This window comes from Anolis carolinensis, chromosome 5 (genome assembly GCF_035594765.1).
Source record: "Anolis carolinensis isolate JA03-04 chromosome 5, rAnoCar3.1.pri, whole genome shotgun sequence".
In the NCBI taxonomy this organism is placed as follows: Eukaryota; Metazoa; Chordata; class Lepidosauria; order Squamata; family Dactyloidae; genus Anolis; species Anolis carolinensis.
Window position 1 is genome coordinate 16,772,384 of NC_085845.1, and position 21,264 is coordinate 16,793,647.

A 21,264-nucleotide genomic window follows, 5' to 3' on the forward strand; every position below is an offset into this window, starting at 1 on the left:
AAATAATAGCAACCCCACGCTGGTTGAATAGTATGAAGGGCAGCAAAAAAAGTTAAATATTCAGAGGTAAGCTAAAGATGTAGATAAAAATAAAATAAAATAAAAAACATAATAGGTAAAAGTTATTACTAAAACATAACTAAAACCAATTTAAAACACAAGAAATAAAAAGTACATCCCACTATTGGAAGAACTTTTCTTACAAGGACTCAGTTTTTTAAAGCCTACTGGAATCATAATCATAATAAGTATTCATTGGCTAATGGAAAGACTTTATAGAGGGAACCAATCTAGTTTCATTAGAAAGGGAGTTTCAGAGTTTGAAAATAGCCAACAAGAAGGTCCTATTCCATATTTTGACCAAGAGTGTCTAAAAGGGTGCTGTGATCAACATTAGGTCCATCTCCAAAGATGGGATAGGGTCAAGTGGAAGAATATGGTCCTTCAGACAGCTTGGACCCACAATGTATTGGACTTGATCTATCACAATTACTACTCTGAATTGTTCAGAAACAGAATGTTAACCAGCGAAGCCATTATGGAGTTGCATTCTCCTTGCAAATATCCTTGTCAGTACTTGGAAGCTCTGTGAGCCAGCTGATGTTTCCATGCAAAGCATTTTCAGTTATCCAAAAGAGGATGTAATTAAAGCATGAGTCATCATGGAAAAATCAGACATCTCAAGACAAAGCTAGTATACTAGCTTTTAACTACTGAAATGTGTTCCTGGCCACTGCAAAATCTTTTGAGGATCCAGGCCCTTGGTTAAATTAACAATTTTACCAAACTGTAAATAATAATGCTTATGATTCTGCATTTCCTATGCTCTTGATGCGATGTCTATAGGATTCTTATAAGATGTTATTTGAAGTTATCATGTCTGTATCAAAAGAAATGCCAGGGTCTAACTTCAGCTGTCATTGAGACTCAACAAAGTCTCAAGAAGCCTGCACAGAGCTGTTTTTTTCCATTGTTTGCATTATTTTTATTCCATTATTGGCCCCTCAGATTAGATGCAATCTAATCTATCCTTCTCATCTAACAGGACCAGACACACAGTACGATTTAACTGGTTTTTTTTTTATATTTGTATTTGCTTTATTTTAAAATTGGGAAAAATGTGATATCAACAGCTTTAGCTTGCCAAGTATGAATGGATAGCAATTATGGAAAAAAGATCCAACCTTTAACTCTTGCGATAGTATCTTCACCATGTTCTGGCTCCTGATGAGCAGTTTCTCCTTCAGAACTCTCTACAATGGTATCTTGAAAGACAGCAGGATTTCCAGAAGCGAGGCGCATGTAGTATTCTTTGCTATCATAGCTTACAGCTCTTCGGTAGCGTGCAGGTTTCTTAAAACAAGAATTGAATTGAAATTTTCAATACAACTAACTCATTATTTCAGAAAATAATGTGCTTAAAACTGCCTATTATCTAGTAGGCAGTCAATTTTGAATCAAGATTTTTAGACACAATCAGTTGGTTTTGGAAAAACCAATCAGCACTGACAAAATGATTAAAACTAAATGCTATTTGATGAGCAGCATAATGACCACTATACATATTATATATAATCACAAAATGATCAACCAATTTATACTTAATCTGATATGGCTGATTTTTAATATTTCATTATTAAAATATATTTTTCTCTTAAAACTTATTTATTTTTAATTATTTCAGGATGTAGAGACATTTGGAAATAATTACAATAGGAAATAATTACACAAGATACCACACTGCAAGTTAATTATATTAAAATAGACTTAACATTGTTGTTTACATTATGTATCTTTCGTATTACACAATTATAGCACTTTGACCAGGGAGAGCGTGGATGAGCTCTCTCTATCAGCTCCAGCTCCATGCGGGGACATGAGAGAAGCCTTCCACAAGGATGGTAAAAACATCAAAACATCCGGGCGTCCCCTGGGCAACATCCTTGCAGACGGCCAATTCTCTCACACCAGAAGCAACTTGTAGTTTATCAAGTCGCTCCTGACACAAAAAAAGCAATTTAACTGCCGTTGTTGTGTATCATATTGAATACTGTTATTAGAATTTTCTTGCTGATAATTCTTTATAACTCATCAGATCACAAATCCTGGCATTCTACAGGATGGAGCCATGGGAGTTAAAGTAGTATCCAAGTGCTGTAAGTGTAGTGTGAAAGTTTAATAAGATTTAAATATGGTTTTTATTAGCAAAAATCAGGCGGTCAGAAAGTATCTACAATAATCACAGTCTGTTTGTATGATGTGGTATCCAAAATTCATAACTGCAAAATACGTGGATGCAGACATGTTTCAAACTGGAAGCAACAACTAGCCAGGCATGGCAAATATTCACATTATATTTCCAGTTAGTTTCTTGTAACAGAATTGTAAGGTCAGCAAAACGTGGAAAGAATGAAACACTAGCTTAATCAGAAATGAAGGTGATGCATGAGGTTTCTGAAGATAAATCTTATTCTAGTGTAAACGATTAAATAATTAAGCAAAGGATCTGTTATAGCTGTCTAAAATCTGCAATCATGTCTCAGATATTTAAACATATTTTAGATGTATAGTAAGTTGTTATGCTATGGATATTACACATGAGCCCCTCACCAGCAAAAACAAAACTAAGCAAAGTTTCTAAAAACAGAAAACACTAGCAGACGTGAAAAGGAAAAAAAATCCTTTTTAATTTATTGATTTCTAAACATTGATTTCACAAATAGTTCAAGATGAGTGAAGGCTTATTGTACTTAGTGATGAGCACTTTTTAAAATATAAAATCACAATTTGAAGTTGATTGGTCAGTTAGAACCTATAATTTGTGTACTTCTGCATCTCTTAACTATCTCATCCAATATATTTTAGAAGCTATACTGTATTAATAAATTCAACATGCTCATTTCTACAGAAAAGGAATAATTCAAAATATTCTTTTAAAAAACTCAATGAATGGAAAAGAAATGAGAAGTGCCAAATGGGTTCTGCCACCTCTTGCAACTACATTTTTTTCAGATCACTTCCCAACGTTCTTCATGGGTTTAAAGAGAGACATTCTAGTAGGCACATGCCCTACTCCTAGTTACGAACCTCATTCCAAATATGCAGACTTATAAAAGTACAGTCAGCAATGATTAATGCTCCCATTGGAATACTTCATATGGAACCAAATTAACATTTGGCATGAAGTGCTTTGCTAATGCAGTGCTCTAAAAACATTACATTCGTATCAATGATACACAAACACTGAAGGTAGACACACTGAATTACAGTATGAGACTACATATGCAAAAGTTTGAACTGCCCATCACTAAACACATCATAGTCCATTAGTTTCAATTACGAGCAAGTACATGTTTCTACAGTGTGAACAGTGACAGCACAGCCCATCATAGCCTGTTAGTGTGCAGCACAGACAGAAAAAGCTACAGAGACGCTGTATTAGGTGAAGACCTAAAGAGAACACAGCCACACTTTCTTAAGTGTAGTTACTGTAAATCACTACTCCTATAACAGAGTGACTGAGGAAGCAGCACGTTGAAAGCCAACCATAGAAGCCTTTGTTAAAAATGCCTAACATGCAAAAGAAGTTTTGATTGATTTTGCCACCCGTTGATACTTTTCTTTTTTTACCTTTTGAGGAATGGTATCATCAGATGTCTCAGGAGCCTTACTTGAGAAGTCAGACTGAAAATAGGGCATCAAGTATAAAAATTTAAGGGGGGAAATCGCACTGAGGAAGAATGCAAGATGGCAATATGTTCATGTGATTAAAATGTTAAAGTATTAGTGGGTAAAATCCAGTCAAAGCTCAACAGTAAGGGATACCTTACAATGAAGCCTTTACTGTCCTGCAAAGCAGGGGAAAATAAGCAACAACTATGTTGTTGCACTTCTACACTTGCTAAAACTAGCACAAGGTCAAACTTTATTCAACTGTAAATCTGACAGATGTTCTGACCCAACATTCCAGGGGAAAAAAATGCCTAAACAACATTTCAGCAATTCTATCAATATGTGTTTCTCAGTTGATCCCATAAATATTACACTGTATTTTCACTGTGCACCTGCTTACTAATTCAATCTACAAATATGATGGACCATAAAGGGTTGCCCCTTTTGTTCCTTTTCAACAGCATCACGTTTCTATGAAACACTCCTGCCCAAAGATGAGCTTCCGTTGTTCTAATACCTCAGACATCTTTGAATTGCTGATCTACATACATATTATATTATCCAAAGGGATTCCTAGGAAGTGGGTTTTGTATAGGACTAACTTCCCATTAGGGCAGAGAAAAGCCTTTACTTTGGCTATCTACCAACTGGAGCAATAAATCATCTGCACAGTGCAGAGAAAAACTGCAGAAAGGCAAAGCAGCCACCCCAAACGCTCGCTGTTGACACTTGGGAGTTCATGCACAGACACATGTCTGAGTACCATCAGAGAATTATAACAGAGTCATTAGCGGCCAATATCCAGTGTATGCTACATAAAGGCACTGCAATGAACACTTTTTCAATCATATTAAACCAGGTACACTATTGCAAAAACTACAAATAAGCACTTAAGCAATTGCACTTACCAGGATATTTGTCTCATGTTCAGTATCTGGTATGTAAGGATACTGAGTATAAAACATATCGTTTCGCACCATCTTCTTCCTCATGCGACAGGGCCCTTCTGTCATCTCCAGCATCCATTTGTCCAGATGAGAGCCAATGGGAGGCCCCCACAGTCCTCTCTCCCGCAACAATTCATATTCAATTTGAGACCACTCTTCTGTCACATACTTCAGTGCATTTTGCTGACGCTGCAAACAATATTATCAGTTAACTGCCATGGCATGCTAGGTAACATGTCATAAATGGATTCAGAATTCAGTTAGCTACTTTGTACTGTGACTCTATTGACAATCTCTACAGCAAAAAAGAATCTGGAAACATTTTAAAAGCTAAAGGTTAAATATCTTATGTTCAGCTAATCTTAATTCTTAAGGATAAAATCCCCAGTTATAAGCTGTTTCTGAAGCAGTCATCATTACACTATATCTACAAGTAAATATTCCCCATAAAAATGATATATTCCAGTGCTAGCTGACATATTTATGATTCTGTTCTCTGAAATTCCTTGCACTGGCAGACATCCTCTCTAAGACTTCTTTTAATTGGCTTTTTATTTGAACAGGTATTTGATGAGTAATTAGTATTGCAGAGCTATCTTTGGGGTGAATGAGGTTTGCTATATTTTTTTCTTTATTGTAAACTTTAAACATTATGTTATACTTTGTAAATTAATGGTCTTTAATACAATAACTGCTTTTATTTATGTTGCATCTTTTAAAACCATCCAATGTTTAGCTCTTATCTTGCATTATCTCTGCTGTAAGATGCCTTGGGGCGCATGTCAGAAACAAAAGTGGGTTGCAAACTAATAAAAAACACAAACAAATATAAGCAGCTCTGGCACTGGCCCCAGGCTTCCTGCAAGAAAAAAATTACTTCTATTAACTTATGAAATTGCCATTTCCCAGTATCTCAGATTCTAACCAGCAATAGTGCTTCACAGCATCAGCTAGAAGTCTCTCTTATTATCTGTTACTAAAGTAGGAATGTCAGGCATTGCAACCTACTACATGCAAAACATCATGGCTCTCAGGGATTTGACTATGAATGGAATTTAATAATATGAATAACAAACTTCAGGCTGAGAGAGAGATTGCTCTGCCTCCTACCTACACAATAAATCCCATTAGAAGCACTCATTTCATGGAAGATTCACAAATTACTTTTTTTTTGCATACCAACAACTGAAAAATGTGGCCAAAAAAAGTTTCTAGACCATTCTAATTTCAACTTTCAAGGAAAATCTGAAAATAATTTTATGGCTCTTAAGTGAAGTCTCTGTATGATATCTCCTGTTTGAATAGAATAATCAGAAGTTTTTGTGAAGCAAGGTGAACACCATCCTAAACATGTTGAAGTTGTTAATTTGGATCCTTGCTCTCATTTACCTCTTGGTATTCTTTATACTGCATGTCTACCAAGTCTCGAACCACCGCTACATGTGTAAACATCCACTGAGAGATCTCCTAGTGATGGAAATATAAACAGATTAATATATAGAGAACAGAGTTGCTCTTTGCACAATTACATTTAAAATCCTCAAAAAATGAATAACTTCAGTTTTGATTATTTCGAGTTTACAGACAAAGTCGTGATTTAAGTTTTACATTTCAAAGTAATAGCTTATATCTGAATGCAGCAAAGTATTATGTGATGCTGAGATAATCTATACACAGATAAATTCAACTAAATTCAGTGGTGCCTAGTCCAATTAAGTAAGGAATAGCTTGGCAATCTTAACTGCTAATTTGTAAAACTTAACTTTTAAAGTACTTAACTCTTGTGGCAAATTAAGGCTATGGTACCTAACAAAAGGGGACACAAAATGTGTGACCAGATGTTGTTTATCTCCCAACATACTAAACTAGTTAATGGTTTAGAAAAGTGGGAGTTGTGGTCCAAAAATATGCCCAGAAAATATATAGCATGGGTATTGAGATGTGTTAGACAAATTTGCTGTATCACAAAGTTGATTGCCTTGGAATTGTTTTCTTGACTTTAAATACTATGAGATACCTGTGTGGATGGATTGTGTTTGTTAAGTCCACTTTCTTTTCTGTTTCTTCTTGATCCAGTTAACTTTGAAAGACCGAAGCCACTGCTGACCCGTGAAAGCTTTGATTGGGTTGCTGGAACCAAGGCTTCCCCTCTACTGATGCATTTCTTTTCATGAGCTAGAACACCAAGAGTTGGATTTTGAAAAATACACTTACTGGTTTCTATTAATCCTCATACAAACACAAAATGACAGCCAAAAAAAGATCTAGATCAGTGGTTCTCAACCCATGGAGACCCCAAATGGGGTCTTGAAGGGTTTTGTGTGTAGTCGCTGGGCAGTGGTGAGTTATGAAACATTTTTAAAAGGGAAAACATAAATCACATCATTGCATCCTGCACAAAGATTTGTTTGTGTATATTATACTGAAAAATCTATTTTCAGTTACCATATTAAAAAGCCTATTTTAATGTATCAGGATAGCGGGTCACTTTGCCTCTATAAAATTGGATCGCTACTCAAAAAAGGTTGCTCCAGATTATAGTATTCTTCCAGAGGTACTTCCAGAGGTATTTCAGAAATTCTCTTTACACACACTTTTTGCCACACACATGGATACCATGTTCTTATCACAATGGCCAAACAGACTACCCTTGCTATTAAGTTTGTAGGCTCAGATTACTATTCCATATCAATGGTATGTTTGTTCACATCCTGCAGCTGGGACTGTAACATTTTAATCATCTTCTCAATTTGCAGTTCTAGTAATTTGATACAGCACTAAATATACATTCATATCATTAACATTTCTCCCTTGCATTATGTTCTTCTTAGATGCCAGTACAAGCTATAAATACTTTGTTAGGTTGCCTCCATTTCTGTAGAGCTTCTGATGCATGTTACATAGGTAGATAAATAATGTATATGAAAGAAGAATGTTGAGTAATGGATGCTTATACAATGATCAGTAGAATGAATTGCCAATAAACACACAAAATATGATATACAGTCACAAGAATAACTCACGAAGTTATACTTACCCAAGTGATTCTGCCAACATTTTAAACTGGCCTCTTCAATAAGAGGCTTTGCCATGGCAATGTCCACATGGCCCCTCTCATTGACAGGGAGAGCTACTTTGAATGCCTCCTCCAAAACCTGTTTCTTGCTATAGATCAGTTCTGTCCAGACACGATTTACTGCTTTTAGAAGAAGTTGGCGACCTTTAAATGGAAAGGTAGGACAATTGTTTTAAATCCTGGCTATGCTGTGGTAATAATGAAGATGAGACATGCTGAGGATATGACTAAAGTATGTTACAGTAGGATTGGGCAACATAGTTACTTACAACTACAAAGCAGATAATACTTTAGACATTTTGATGTACCCCGTAGTTTCGATTGAATACATGCAATGTTCTCTGAAAGATTCCTGAATTAAACATACAGTATACAAGAAAATCTACCAATTATAATATTAATCAGAATGGATATTGCAGTTAAGAAACAAAAAGACTAGGACTTAGAAGGGCAGCTATGAAGGAATAAGACAAGATCCTGAAGATATATCAAGATATATATTTTGATTACAAAAATGGTTCCGATTTTTATGTATGGTTGTGAAAGCAGGGCAATAAAGAATGCTGACAGGAAGAAAATCAACTCATTTCAAATATAGTGCTGAAGAAGAGTTCTACAGATTCTATGGACAACTAAAAAGACAAATAAATGGGCCCTAGAGCAAATAAAGTATCTAGGAATCAAGATGACAAAACGGAGACTAGATTCTTTGGACATATTATGAGAAGATTTTGACACACTCAGAAAGACTTATCGCCTTGGTAAGAAAGAAGGCAGTAAGAAAAGAGGAATATATCACAGATGGATAGACTCAATAAAAGAAGCCACAGTCCTGAGAGTCCGCAAGACATGAGCAGAATTGTCATGATAGAATGCTTTGAAAATATCTCATTCATAGGGCTGCCAGAAGTTGAAGTCAATTTGATGGCACAGTTAAGAACAATAATATTGAAAATAATTTCTGCTTATCTGGAGAGATCTTTATTTTTATTCTTAAGTATTCTAACTAGTCTTCTCAATATTTTTCAAAACAGATTTGTAATAAATCTTATTTTCTCCTAAGCACTGGATTGTTGACCATTTCCAATTAATGTGCCTTGTTGAATAATAGGAATTAGCCCCAATCCTAATGATTACTGATGTCTACTTACCACAATTTGCTTTAAGTAGACATGCAACCTATAATTTGGTTGTTGTATGTTTTCTGGGCTGTATGGCTATGGCCAGGCTGTATGGCTACTTTACAATGTGTTATTACCTTCACTAACATCTTGATTGTATACTCCATCTGGCTCGACATCAGAAGGAATTGTGATGTGCCAAGTAGTCATTCTTGCCTCTGCTTCCAGGCCAAAACCATCTACACTGCTGCAAATATAAGCAAAATAAGGTTAGTATTATGCAAAGAAGAAGCATTTTCTTGAAACAGGTGGGGAGCAGATGAAAGAAAGAGAGTGGGAGAAATAGAAGGGTTTTTTTTTAATACTGTGATGATGCCACAAGATCTAGTGACTGGACCAAGAATGTCTAAGCCTCCCAAGACTCTCAAACTAATGATAAACAACCAAAACCACACAAGTCACATCCTGTGCAGAAAACACCTAGGACTGGGAGAATGTTCATTAAAAAGCACAACATTACTGGAATGTTTCTGCATCAAAATGTATGTAAAGAAAGAAGCTGTGTTCAAAAGCATTTAAAATTAAAGAGTGGGGGTCGGGTAAGGTTACCCTAATTGCAACTTCCAAATAACATTGTCTTAACACAACACTAAAGTTATTGACAAGGAGCTTGGTATTATTTTCTGAGATTTTCCTGTCATTCTGGAAAAGGTCTATACAAATATAGATAACCATCTGATTACATCAATTAGGGGATCAATTGTTGAATCAGGTGTTATACTCTGAAGTGAAATTAGCTTTACTGCCTGGAATGCAATTTTTTTTTTACTGTGCGCAGGTGTCAAATGTGTTTAGGCCTAAAACTTCCAGAAACACTAACCAGCTTGTTCAGTGGTCACGAATTCTGGGAGCTGAAGTCCAAAACATCCGGAGGGCTGGAAGTTTGATACCACTGTTGTAGAGAGACACAGGGAATAGCCACAGATGGGCTGAATTTATTTTTCCATATAAGCGGCACCATAGTACATACTTTGCTGAGTGGCAAGTATGTGTATGTATCTAAGGTAAAGGTTTTCTCCTGACATTAAGTCTAATCATGTCTGACTCTGGGGGTTGGTGCTCATCTCAATTTTTAAGCCAAAGAGCCGGCATTCTCCATAGATACCTCCAAGGTCATGTGGTTAGCATGAGTAAGTGGAGTGCTGTTACCTTCCCACCAGAGCGGTACATATTGATCTACTCACATTTGCATGTTTTTGAACTGCTAGGTTGACAGAAGCTGGGGCTAACAGAGGGAGCTCACCTTGCTCCCCATACTCGAACTGCTAATCTTCGGGTCAGCAAGTTCAGCAGCTAAGCGGTTTAACTCGCTGTGCCACCGGAGGCGAAGTGTATGTATATGTGTGTATATCTATATCTACATATATCACTCATCACTCAGCTCTGTCTCTCTTTAACATCAACCCGACAGAACCTTACTAAGACAAGTAGTCCATTACATGGTAATGGGCTGGATGTGAAGATCCAATAGCAGAAGGAGTAATGCACCTGCACTGGGTTTATCAAGTAATGCTTTACTTTCTGGTTTATATCACCTCAGACAGCAAACAGTACTGCATGTCTGAATGTTTTCACATACAGTAGAGTCTCGCTTATCCAACATAAACAGACTGCCAGAACGTTGGATACGTGAAAATTTTGGATAATAAGGAGAGATTAAGGAAAAGCCTATTAAATGTCAAATGACGTTATGATTTTACAAATTAAGCACCAAAACATCATGTTTTACAACAAACTGACATAAAAAGCAGTTCAATACATGGTAACATTATGTAGTAATTACTGTGTTTATGAATTTAGCACCAAAACATTGCAATGTATTCAAAACATTGGCTACAAAAACATTGACTACTAAGAGGTAAACTACGTTGGATAATACAGAACGTTGGATAAGTGAAGGTTGGATAAGCGAGACTCTACTGTATTTTTAAAAACCCAAAAAAGACAAAAACACTCCTATTATATCAGGTGAAAAGCTAGCCTAGAATCTTTCCCATTACATTAGTTTTGCCAAAGAAAAAAAATCTTTTTTTGGTTAAGATGGGAGGCAGTGTTCAATCATTCCTTGATGTATAATATGGAGCTTGTTAAACTGTGGGTCCCAATCCCAAATGGGGACCCCTTAACTCAATTTGGAGTCCCCAAAAACTGGCAACAGTAAAAGTTTTCTGAATGTTACCTAGTGGCTGTTCTAGACATTTATACAAACCTATTGTGCAGCATTTACAGTGGGCTATGCAAAAATGCTTCAGTTGTACTTTATAAAAAGGAAAATCTGCCTGTTTAGCAAGTCCTGCAAATGCTGATTTGCTATCAAATCAAATTTGGTTGATTTCTATACCTGTTTTATGTACCTATATATCTGGGGTCATGTTAAAATTTCTCAGACCAAAATGTGGAAAAGTTTAAGGTATCTTGATCTAGAATACAACTGCTGTGCACAAATACTAATTTGTGAATATTTTCTATAGTCAAGTATTTCTAAAAGAAGAAAAGTATCTATACATTTGCTTCCCTAGACAATTCATTATAACATCCCTCCTTTTCACAGGGTGAAGATAAGGAATATTATGAGCATAGATATTGCATACATTTGTCCACAGATGTTCCTATCACACAGACATAATCAAGAAATATGCACAAAGGCAATGTTATATCAGCAGATGGTAACAAGCATTCAAACTGACAGAATGAAACCTAGCAATGTAAGATATAAAGATGTTCTTGAGAACTTTCTGTGTCTTCTTTTTTACACTTTACCTGTTTCTTTGCTTTCATTCTATGTCTTTATACATCTGGAGTTTAATTTTTAAAAGGATCTAGCTCCTTTATCTTATCTCTTCGTTAATTATCAAAAGGAATGATAAAATGAATAATAGTGAATGTCTTATGATGTCTTATTAATAAATATTAATAATTACATGGAGGAAGGACTGGGAATATTATAAGCAATTTTGAGGAAGCATGCATTGCAGAACACTTACCTTCCTGCATTCAGATTAATCAAGCAATGAGCCAAACAACTGATGAACTCTTGGTCATGATTGCCAGGTCCCAGAATCAGATTTCGACTGACAGTAAGCATCCTAAGAGAATCCAGGAGAGCAACTTGCTGAGGAACTGTTTTGTGTGGCCTTGAAAACTGATATAAGATGGTCCGGTTCAGGCAATGATAAATGGCATCCAGTGAAAGGCCCTGAGATCTACTTTTCCCCTAAATAAACATGCAAATTAACATAGTTCAGCAATTATGTTGTCATTATTAGGATGCAAGCCAATGGATGATCTGTCTTTTAATCTATGAGAAATTTAAAATTCCAATTAAAAGAATTAATGTGCATACCTGTGCAATTAACTGGATTATGAATTCAATAACCAGCCTAGGTTCCTTATTGAACATGCCTTGCCAAAGTTTATCCACCACACGCTGTGTGAAGTAGAACACGTTGTTTACAAGCACATGGTAACTTCCTCCACTAGTAATAGGCAGAGATGCATCCTCACCTAAAGACAACAGTATTAAAAGTACATATTTACTGTATATGAAATCACATTAATACCCTGTCCACAATATACCTAATGGAGAACAAACAATGCAAAATTACTAACAGTTCAAAAGCTGATCACAGTAGTCAGCCAGGTGGCTTAGTGAAAGCAGCAGTTCTTTGCTACCTGCTGAAAGGTCAGAGGGCTTTCCAAAGTGTATGGACCAGAACCAAGAAGCCTTTGACTCAAACATGTAGAGAGAACAATATCCTGAGAGATGGAACAGTTTCTAGCTCAAAGACATTATGTCGGAAAGTACCAAAGGACTGAAGTTTACACTACTTCTACCATTTTGCTTTGGTTTTACATTGTGGTTTGTTTTCTTTTAGGTTTTTGATATTATCATTTATGCATCATGTTGTAATTCTGTGTCTTGCAGTGTGTTTTTACTTCTTGTAAGCTGCCCTGAATCCTGTTTGGAAAAGGGACAGGATATTAATAAAGTTAATTATTTATCATTATTATTGTTTCTTTGACATATGTAGAGGTTTGCACACTTCTAGTTCCATCTGTTCTTCATGCAATTATCATCTAGAATACCTAACTTGTGAAAGCCCTTGCCATGTTTTGGGAAATGTAGTAGGCATTTATTAACAGATACTGAAGAAGAGGCATAAAAACGAAAACAAATTATACTTACCCAGTAACACATCAGCAGCTAGCAAATGATCCATAACACTGTCCAAAATGTGGGTCTGAAATTCTTTTTGCTGTGCCCTTGTTGATCTTTCTGGAGCAGCCTGGAAAATAAAATTCAAAAATATTTAGAAATGTGGAAAATACCTTAAGGCTACCCAGTCACTTTTAAGTTGTGAATTTTAATTTGCATTTTATCAGTAAATGTTAAACTGCATTTAACCGGTATACATTTGCTATATGTATTTTAATAGTGCTTTGTTATACCTCACTGTTTTAACCATATTGTACCCTGTTGCAAGTTGCAAGGAAAGACAATAAATAAATAAATAAATAATATTATTATCATTATTACTCCATTACTGTAAATTTTAAAAAGTGTAAGGATACCATCATGCACCCACACTGCCTGTTATTCAATACAGAATAATATACTCAATATATACTGTATATAATATTGCTGTTTAGTATTATCATTAAAAATAATTAATGTTAATATTTTCCACTAAAATCAGAATTTAAGACTTCCACACAAACACATACATGTACAGCTCCTTTTCACAGGGACAGAGAAGCTCTGGGGACTGTGGAGAACACCACTGTGTTCTCCTTGGACCCACCATTGGCTGCATCAGCTTCAAAAATATTGAAAAATCAAAAGCCCAAGTGGCTAGCAGCCTACTTCCAGTTTAGACTACATGTATTAAACATGGCTTTGGGGAATATGCAGCCCACTTTTTCCATTGGAAAGCTTCAACTGAGCTTTGTCAGCAGAGAATTAAATGATGGTGATGGTGGCTAAAAAGAAATTGTAACACTCCATTTTTTGTGAAATAAATGAGGTAGAGCAGGGATCATTTGTTTGCTAGCACTCGTTTCCATTTGTTTGCTAGCACACGTTTCTGGCTTCACAAGCTGTTCCCTAGTTACCGGAGACAAATGGTCCCCAGGCTCTAAAATTATTTCTAACATCTCCCTTTCCTACTTTTCATCTCACTAAGCTCTGTTCTGCTTCAAAAAGATGAGGAAAAAAGACAAACAGTGTGTGATAAGTATGGAAGTGAATCCTCTAAAGCTCTTTCATAAAAGGTGTCCGTGAAATACAACAGATAAGAAGAAAATGGAAGATAAGCGTTTTCTCCAGAGGTAACCTTTATGTGTTTGCTTCTCCTTTCATCTATTTCTTCCAAAACAATTTAGGGGTTTTTTCTGAGCACAGGGGATGGAGGAAAAAGAGAGAGATGTAGCAACACACAGTATGCTCCCTTAGGACACTGAATACAATTCAAGGATTGTCAGCTCTCACAATTACCCATTCACACTGCATAAATTTGTCAACAAATAAATTTACTACAATCTTTATTTCTTCTATAAATGACAATAGGAGCAGACTAACTCTACCTCCAGGAGAAGGTCTATTAAAGGGGTTTGCTTGCTAGCTGGTGTGAGACAAAGATTATCAATTATCAGCACACGCATGAAGTCAAACACAAACTTCTTAGCAGGGTGGCTTGTCAAATAGGTTTTGGATCCAACATTGCAGTATTCTGACTGGCTACGGTTCATGCCTGTGTCAGAGACAAATGCTTTAAATTCTTCTGCTGGGGACCCAGCTTCGTCATCCAAATCAGTAACCTTTGGAGAAAGAGAAGAAGTAGAGGTAGAAGCAGTCATTAATATGACATTGTTGATTTACCACAGCCCAAACTACCCTTTCACATAGTGGGAAGAAGGAGGAGTTTGGAGTTGTTTAGTTATTTTAACATTACCTCTCTGCAAGTTGCCTTTCTCAGTACCCTGTTACTTTCAAGTATTGAATACCTTTTGCTAGCAATGGAGAATATAATCAACATCTACTTTTTTCACTGTTTCTGTAACAATTAGTCCCCTTTGGGAGAAATGAAGCAGGGTATACATATAATAATAATTATTATTATTATTATTTGAAAAACTTTTTTGAGCTGTACATCATATTACTCTTTGTAGGAGTTCTCTGGGCCCTGAAAATTATTTTCAGTTATTCTAGGTAAAACAGTTGAGAAAGGCTTTGTATTGTATCCTGCTTGGAAGACCTCACCCTGTTTTAGCTTAATTTAAGAAATAGTAGTAACGAGATTGGGGGGGGGGGGGGGTAACTTAACTAGTAACTTAACTAGTGCATTCATAACAGAAACTGCAATAAAATTATCAGATATTATAATGCAACCATAAAACAATAGAGTTTCACTGCAATAAAAATGTATCATAGCAGGCATGAAAGATTGGAGTTTAGTCGCATAGATTAGAAAGAAGACAATTTCTTATGCAACTATTAAGGATAAGACAAATAATTAAATTCTATTTTGAATTCTATTCCTCACATTTTCACCACAATAATTATCGTTACTGCTACTCAGAAAATCCACTGGAAGAAGATTGAAATAACTTTGAATTTGATGACACAATGATTGTACCCTCATAACTGTTGTCAAGATGTTAAGAGTAACATGCATATTCTTGGTGTTAGAGCTATGTTTGGAGGAATCAGAAAAACGGTATATGAAACAAAAGATACAGATTGCTGAAAAATATTTTATTTTTAGCAATCCAGTGCATATAATTGGAACTTGTCATGGAAGACCCCTATTTCCTCAAAAATTTCCCCCCCCCCCCCCGCCCCTTTTGAACGTTTTAAATCTGGAAATCATGGAAACCCTGCCTACTCGTGTAGAGGAGGAGACTTTATGATTTGTTTCTATTTAGGAATGTAGGTTTTGAACTAGATGAGGTTATAGCTGTAGGAATATCAAATCATTTTCTGGTGTCCTGCTAAGTTACGTTAACCCCACATTTAAAAAACAAACATACACAACAATACAACATAATTTCTCTATACCAGAAACTGATTTCTATTTTTAGTAAAGACAGCTCTCAGTAAAGAATTTCTATTAAGAAGGTGGAAAGGATTTCAGTTATTTTCTACTTAGTTGTGGCATCTAAGCAGTGATTGAACACATGACCATATAAAATATGCTCTAAAGGAGAGAACTGGTAACATAACCTGACTAATATTTTGGCTTTATTCCTTTCCTACCATTTCTGAGTATGGCCGGATGTTGAAAGGAAATACAGAGGCTGCCAGGGCACAAAGAAACTCTGGGCTCATCCACATTGAAGCCAAATCAGGAACATTGTGATACAAGTAACGAAAGAATTGCATCAGGGTAACTGGATATTCACGAAGCCAAGAACCCTCTTCCTCTGACTGCCAAGGCTGTAAAGAAATAAAATGTTATTAGTTATTTTAAATAACAATAGATGTAAAAGGAATTATTGGAAACTTTATTCGTATTTTTAAAAAATGAATAGATTGTTTCTGTGTAACATCAACTGAGAAATCAATACTCAAGGGAATTACTAGGCACACTGAAGATTGATCATACCACTTTGCCCAAGGCCACCAGTTAAACTTTATGGCCAACTAAGTCTTTTCCACAGTCTTTTGTTCGTTGCATCGCAATGTCGTCGTCGTAATCGTCGTCATCATCATCATCATCATCATCATCATCATCATCATCATCATCATAATCGGCGATCACTCATGGTCAACTATGATTGCCTTTGTGAGTCCATACTCAAATGTAGATACCTATTCTGGATCTGCATGTTCTTTCGCAATGAGGACATTGATTTCCAGATGGCGGTCCTGACAAGAGTTGGCTTCCTCTTGACACCCTTCTCCATTTTGCCCTCCATTTGCCTATTCAAATTCCACAGCACTGTTGGTAACAGCTGACCTCCAGTTAGAATGTTCTAGAGCAGGCATGGGTAAACTTTGGCCTTCCAGGTGTTTTGGATTTTAAAGTCCAAAACATCTGGAGGACCAAAGTTTGCCCATGCCTGTTTCTAGAGCCAGGGCTTTCCATTTGTTGGTGTCTATGCCACAGTTTTTAAAGTTAGCTTTAAGCCCATCTTTAAATCTCTTTTACAATCCACCAACATTCCATTTTCCATTCTTGAGTTGAGAGTATACTGCTTTGGGATCAGGCATTTGGACAATGTGGCCAGTCTGGTGAAGTTGATGGCTGAGGATCATCGCTTCAGTGCTGTTGATCTTTGCTTCTTCCAGAACGCTGACATTTATCCACCTGTCTTTCCAAGAGATTTGCTGGATTTTTTGGAGGCAATGCTGATGAAATTGTTCCAAAAGTTGAGAGTTACATTTTCGCAGGCGTATAACAGGGTTGGGAGAATAGCTTTATAAACAAGCATCTTGGTATCCCTATGGATGTCCAGATCCTTAAATACTTTCTGCTTCATTTGAAAAAATGCTGCACTCACACAGCTCAGTGGTGTATTTCAGGATAAGAGAGGCAGACTAAGTTTAGGGCACCTTTTCTAGCTCCTTTCCCATATGGGATATCAGCAGAGTGGGTCCTAAATAGAGCTACTCAGTCATGGATATAGCTACTCAACTGCCTCAGACCTTAAGGTAGAACGACTGAATCCATATCCACCACTCACATGCCAGTCTGTGACTAGGGGCTTCCAGATTTCACAGTCCTGCCCCTGTTGCCACTCACTAATTGGCAAGGGACATTGGTTTTCTTTTCTTTTCTTAGAAGACACCTGTGAGTGAATTTATTTTATGTATGGAGATAAGTGCACAACTGATCAACAGTCTTCACAGATTGAGGTTCACATCCAGTGGCATGGTTAACCCAACAACCAGTGTCTTCAGCCTTCACAGCTGTTGTAACATGCACCATGCTATTATCCACCTGCTCTGCTGTTGAGGACTTCAGATTGTGCTTGGTCTGGTTCCTCCCCTGTGGCCCTGCTGCCCAGGAAGACCCTCCTGGGAATACATGACTTTGACTGCTTCGCTTGCAGTTTCACTAGAACACACAAGCCACAACAAGGCGACAATCCATCTTTTATTTGTTGCATTGTAATGTAACTCTATAGTAATAGTCTTTTCATGCAAGAAATATGGTAAGATTTTCCCCCATAGTAAAAAAAATGTTTTATTGTTCATATTCTTTGCATTTACAGAAGCAATGCTTATTCAGTTTCTGCAAACAAACAACAAGATGAAGCACAGTGTTTCTTTATGCTGACAATTAGTTTGGAATAACGTAGTCTGGGGAATCTCCTATCCATTTTTTTATTAAATAAAAGTTGCAACATCACTAGCATTATACTTAGCATGATGAAATAAAGGGAAGAACTTTGGGTGGAATAGGTAGAAAAATATAAAAACTTTTAATGGAAAGGTGTTACCCTTTCAGGACAGTGGTTTGAAGGGGAACTACTTGGACACTTATCTTTAACTATGCTAATGTCTAAAAGACTGTGCCAACTGATGACTTAATAGAAACAATCACTAACCATAAAAAACTGAGTTCAGTTGATATCAACCTTCCAGTATCTGAAACAGACATATCTTAGACAAGCCTGTCTTGAATTTTTAAGGAAAGCATAAGAATTATGACCTAAGTGCCCCTTTTGTGTTCCCAGATGTCTCTCACATAAATAAATATTTTAAAAATTAACATGTTTTGACAATTTAGCAAACTACTAAATACATTAGAGCTAATGGAAGAGCATAGGATTGCCAATGTCACACTTGATATCATGGTCAGTAGCATAGGTCCTAGCCAATATCAATCAGAACCAAATTCCCTCGCCAGTATCACATTAAAGTCATATTAATTAAATAATACATTGAATGTTTTAATGTGTTGTATATAATCAGACTCATTTTACTTTTTAATACTAAAGTATTTCATTATAAGAATTAAATCAGAGAGAGTTTAGGCAATACTGCATATTTTAATAATAGGAAATAATGAATTTAAATAAAGCTGTTTCATGAAACGCAAATGACTTGATTATGCATGATAAAGCATTAACATTCAAAAATACAATTCAATTACTGTACTTAAAATGAATATTTCTGCTGCTATTAAGATTTGCCTTCTCCAAAACAGAAAGACAAAAAGAAGAAAAATGCACCAACCCCAAAAGTGGTCCAGCCCTCATGAGTTGCCCAATCCTGGCATAATGCATAATAAAAGCAGCAATCCTTTTCCTAATCAATAGCAAAAATCAATCAATCAATCACACTTACTGAATTCAACATGGTCCTGAGCATTCCCAGCAATAAAAAGGCAGCTTCTGTACAGACACTGTGAACTGAAGCAACCACAGTGCCACTTGATGCAGGAACACCAAATATAAATGTCCAAATGGAGTCTAAGTCAAACTATGGAATGGAGGGAAATTTGGGAATGGGGGGAAAAGAATAAGCGAGAAGTATCAACATTTTGAAGTCAACCACTTAAAGGTAACATCATTTTGCAATATATAGTTCATTTATAAGCACAACATATATAATTACAGCATGATACTAAGCTGCTTGGTATTTTGATCTGAGATGCATTCATACAGACCAAAAGATCCTTGCAAATCAGTGTCACTCAATTTGCACTGATTTTTCCCTATTGAACACTGAATCATATACTACACTCAATACTACTATTTTATGTACATATTTGTGTGTATGCTTTTTCACCTGTTGACTTACGGCAACACCTAGAATTTAACACAGTTTTCTTAGGCAAGCAATACTCAGACTGGTTTTGCCAGTCTCTTCCTCAGAAATATAACCTACAGTGTCAGGCATTCACTGGTGGTCTCCCATCTAGACATTAACCCAAGTTGACTCTTTAATTTCCACAATAAGATGGTATATGGTGCCTTGAAGACAGGGGTCCCCAAACTAAGGACCACAGGCCGGATGTGGCCCTCCAAGATCATTTACCCACCACTTGCCCTAAACTTTGACTTTGAGTCACCTAAGTCTGAAATGACTTGAAGGCATACAACAATCCTAATTAACTTGACTATCTCAGCATACAAAAGCAGTCTTAGGCTTCCCATTAAATAATGAAACATTTATGTTGGTTAAAATTGTTCTTCATTTTAAATATTGTATGTTGTTTATATTTTTATGTACTACAAATAAGATATATTCAGTGTGCACAGGAATTCATTTATGGGGTTTTTTTTTCAAACTGTAATCCAAGCCCCCAACAGTCCAAGGGACTCGCCTTTGCTTAAAAAGTTTGAGGACCCCTGCTTTAAGGTATTTAGACTGGGCTAAAGGATGAACTAGCATGATTCAGAAGTTTGATCACTGGACTACAACTCTAGAGACCAGGGTTTGAATACTCTCTCAGCCTTACAAGAAGGCAAAAGAAAACCCCCTCTGAACAAGCCTTACCAAGAAACCCTAGTCATAGCATTATCTTAGGAACACCAGAGGTTGGAAGTGACTTAAATGTACACAACAACAATAGACGAGTCCCTCATAAATAGGGTTATGGTTTAAGGAACCAAATATATAATACCAAATATATTCAATAACCACATTGAAAATGGAGGCAACCCTATCACAGGATCTTTTTGGCAGGATTTGTTCAGAAGAGGCTTGTTTCTTGTGAGACTGAGTGTTAATTGCCCAGGGTCATCCAGTGGGTTCCATGTTTGAGTGGAGATTTGAATCCTGGTCTCTCCAAAGTCATAGGCTAACATTTAAACATAACTGAAGGGCCTATATCTGAATGTGGTCTCTTTCATTAGATGCATTTGAAGTATAAATATGATGGCCACCACATAATTATGCTTTAGCAGTGCATCTCTGCCTGGGAGGGGTTGACCTTGATGAGCTTTCTCTTTCCTTTCAATTTTATGATTCTACAGTAGAGCAGCATTACATTTTGGAAAAGTCTGAGTGATCCTAATTGACATAATGGAAGCTTCCTCTCAGATAAAGAGTTTTTCATAATATCTTACAACTGAGAACGGAAATGTTTTATTGTGAGCTTAGCTTTAAATCACCCCCTTTCCCTCCACCATCACCAACATCACACTTAACAACATTGGTATCTTGCTAGATAATCCCTACCTGGCCACCCTGATTACATCGGCTGGTGATGACAGGTGCACTGACCTGCAGGTTTTCAGGCAGTTCAGTGACTGGCTGCTGCAGGAAAAGTGCCATAAGAAGAAAATAGAGTGCAGGTACATTTGTGTGCTTAGGAAGAAATGACTGAAGAACTGGAAAGCCCAAGAAATGACAAGCATCCCGGTTAATTTCCCTGACAGTTGATCTGCCACCAGCACTCCTGCCAACATTAAAACCTAAGGGGAGAAAAAGAAA

General features: G+C 36.5%; 1 protein-coding gene across 5 annotated transcripts in view; it reads right to left on the reverse strand.

Moving 5' to 3' along the window:
• The window catches only part of wdfy3 (WD repeat and FYVE domain containing 3), a 156,980-nt gene that overhangs the window by 33,805 nt on the left and 101,911 nt on the right, over positions 1-21,264 (reverse strand). For 3 of the 5 annotated variants that reach the window (XM_062981749.1, XM_062981744.1, XM_062981745.1), the window contains 14 exons: positions 21,010-21,245; positions 19,171-19,305; positions 16,132-16,311; positions 14,460-14,693; positions 13,063-13,162; positions 12,220-12,380; positions 11,861-12,090; positions 8,954-9,063; positions 7,657-7,839; positions 6,637-6,794; positions 6,009-6,086; positions 4,581-4,808; positions 3,631-3,684; positions 1,185-1,353 (listed from right to left, as the gene is read on the reverse strand). In XM_062981749.1, the coding sequence (XP_062837819.1) occupies positions 1,185-1,353; positions 3,631-3,684; positions 4,581-4,808; positions 6,009-6,086; positions 6,637-6,794; positions 7,657-7,839; positions 8,954-9,063; positions 11,861-12,090; positions 12,220-12,380; positions 13,063-13,162; positions 14,460-14,693; positions 16,132-16,311; positions 19,171-19,305; positions 21,010-21,245 (2,256 nt within the window). The remainder of the gene's footprint in view (positions 1-1,184; positions 1,354-3,630; positions 3,685-4,580; positions 4,809-6,008; positions 6,087-6,636; positions 6,795-7,656; positions 7,840-8,953; positions 9,064-11,860; positions 12,091-12,219; positions 12,381-13,062; positions 13,163-14,459; positions 14,694-16,131; positions 16,312-19,170; positions 19,306-21,009; positions 21,246-21,264) is intronic. The other 2 variants (XM_062981746.1, XM_062981748.1) reach the window with 2 other exon arrangements.